This window comes from Penaeus monodon, chromosome 21 (genome assembly GCF_015228065.2).
Source record: "Penaeus monodon isolate SGIC_2016 chromosome 21, NSTDA_Pmon_1, whole genome shotgun sequence".
NCBI classification, from domain to species: domain Eukaryota; kingdom Metazoa; phylum Arthropoda; class Malacostraca; order Decapoda; family Penaeidae; genus Penaeus; species Penaeus monodon.
The window spans coordinates 19,819,200-19,819,448 of NC_051406.1; the positions used below are offsets into that span (position 1 = coordinate 19,819,200).

Below are 249 nucleotides of genomic sequence, written 5' to 3' on the forward strand. Positions count from 1 at the left end.
AGTGGTGCGTGGCTTGTAAACCCAGAGTTCTGATTTTTCAACCAAGTTGCGCAAATCATCCAAGTCTTCTTTTATTTGCTTGTATGATTCCACATCCCCATCTTGAACCAAAAGTTGAACCTAGAAATAAGAAGAAATAAAAATTAAATTGCAAGATGGATAAAAAAAATATTTACATATGCAATATTAGGCAAGACTGAAAACTCTTATCATTTTCAACACAATGAATTATTTACTTAAATCCTTTAA

The 249-nt window shown here is 30.9% G+C and overlaps 1 protein-coding gene across 1 annotated transcript in view; it reads right to left on the reverse strand.

Moving 5' to 3' along the window:
* Window positions 1-249, reverse strand: part of LOC119586318 (inositol 1,4,5-trisphosphate receptor-like) — a gene marked incomplete at its 5' end in the record, with an annotated part of 125,834 nt that overhangs the window by 77,262 nt on the left and 48,323 nt on the right. Inside the window, 1 exon segment of the mRNA XM_037935029.1 lies at window positions 1-120. This exon segment is cut by the window's left edge and continues 64 nt beyond it. Within this exon segment, the coding sequence (XP_037790957.1) occupies window positions 1-120 (120 nt within the window).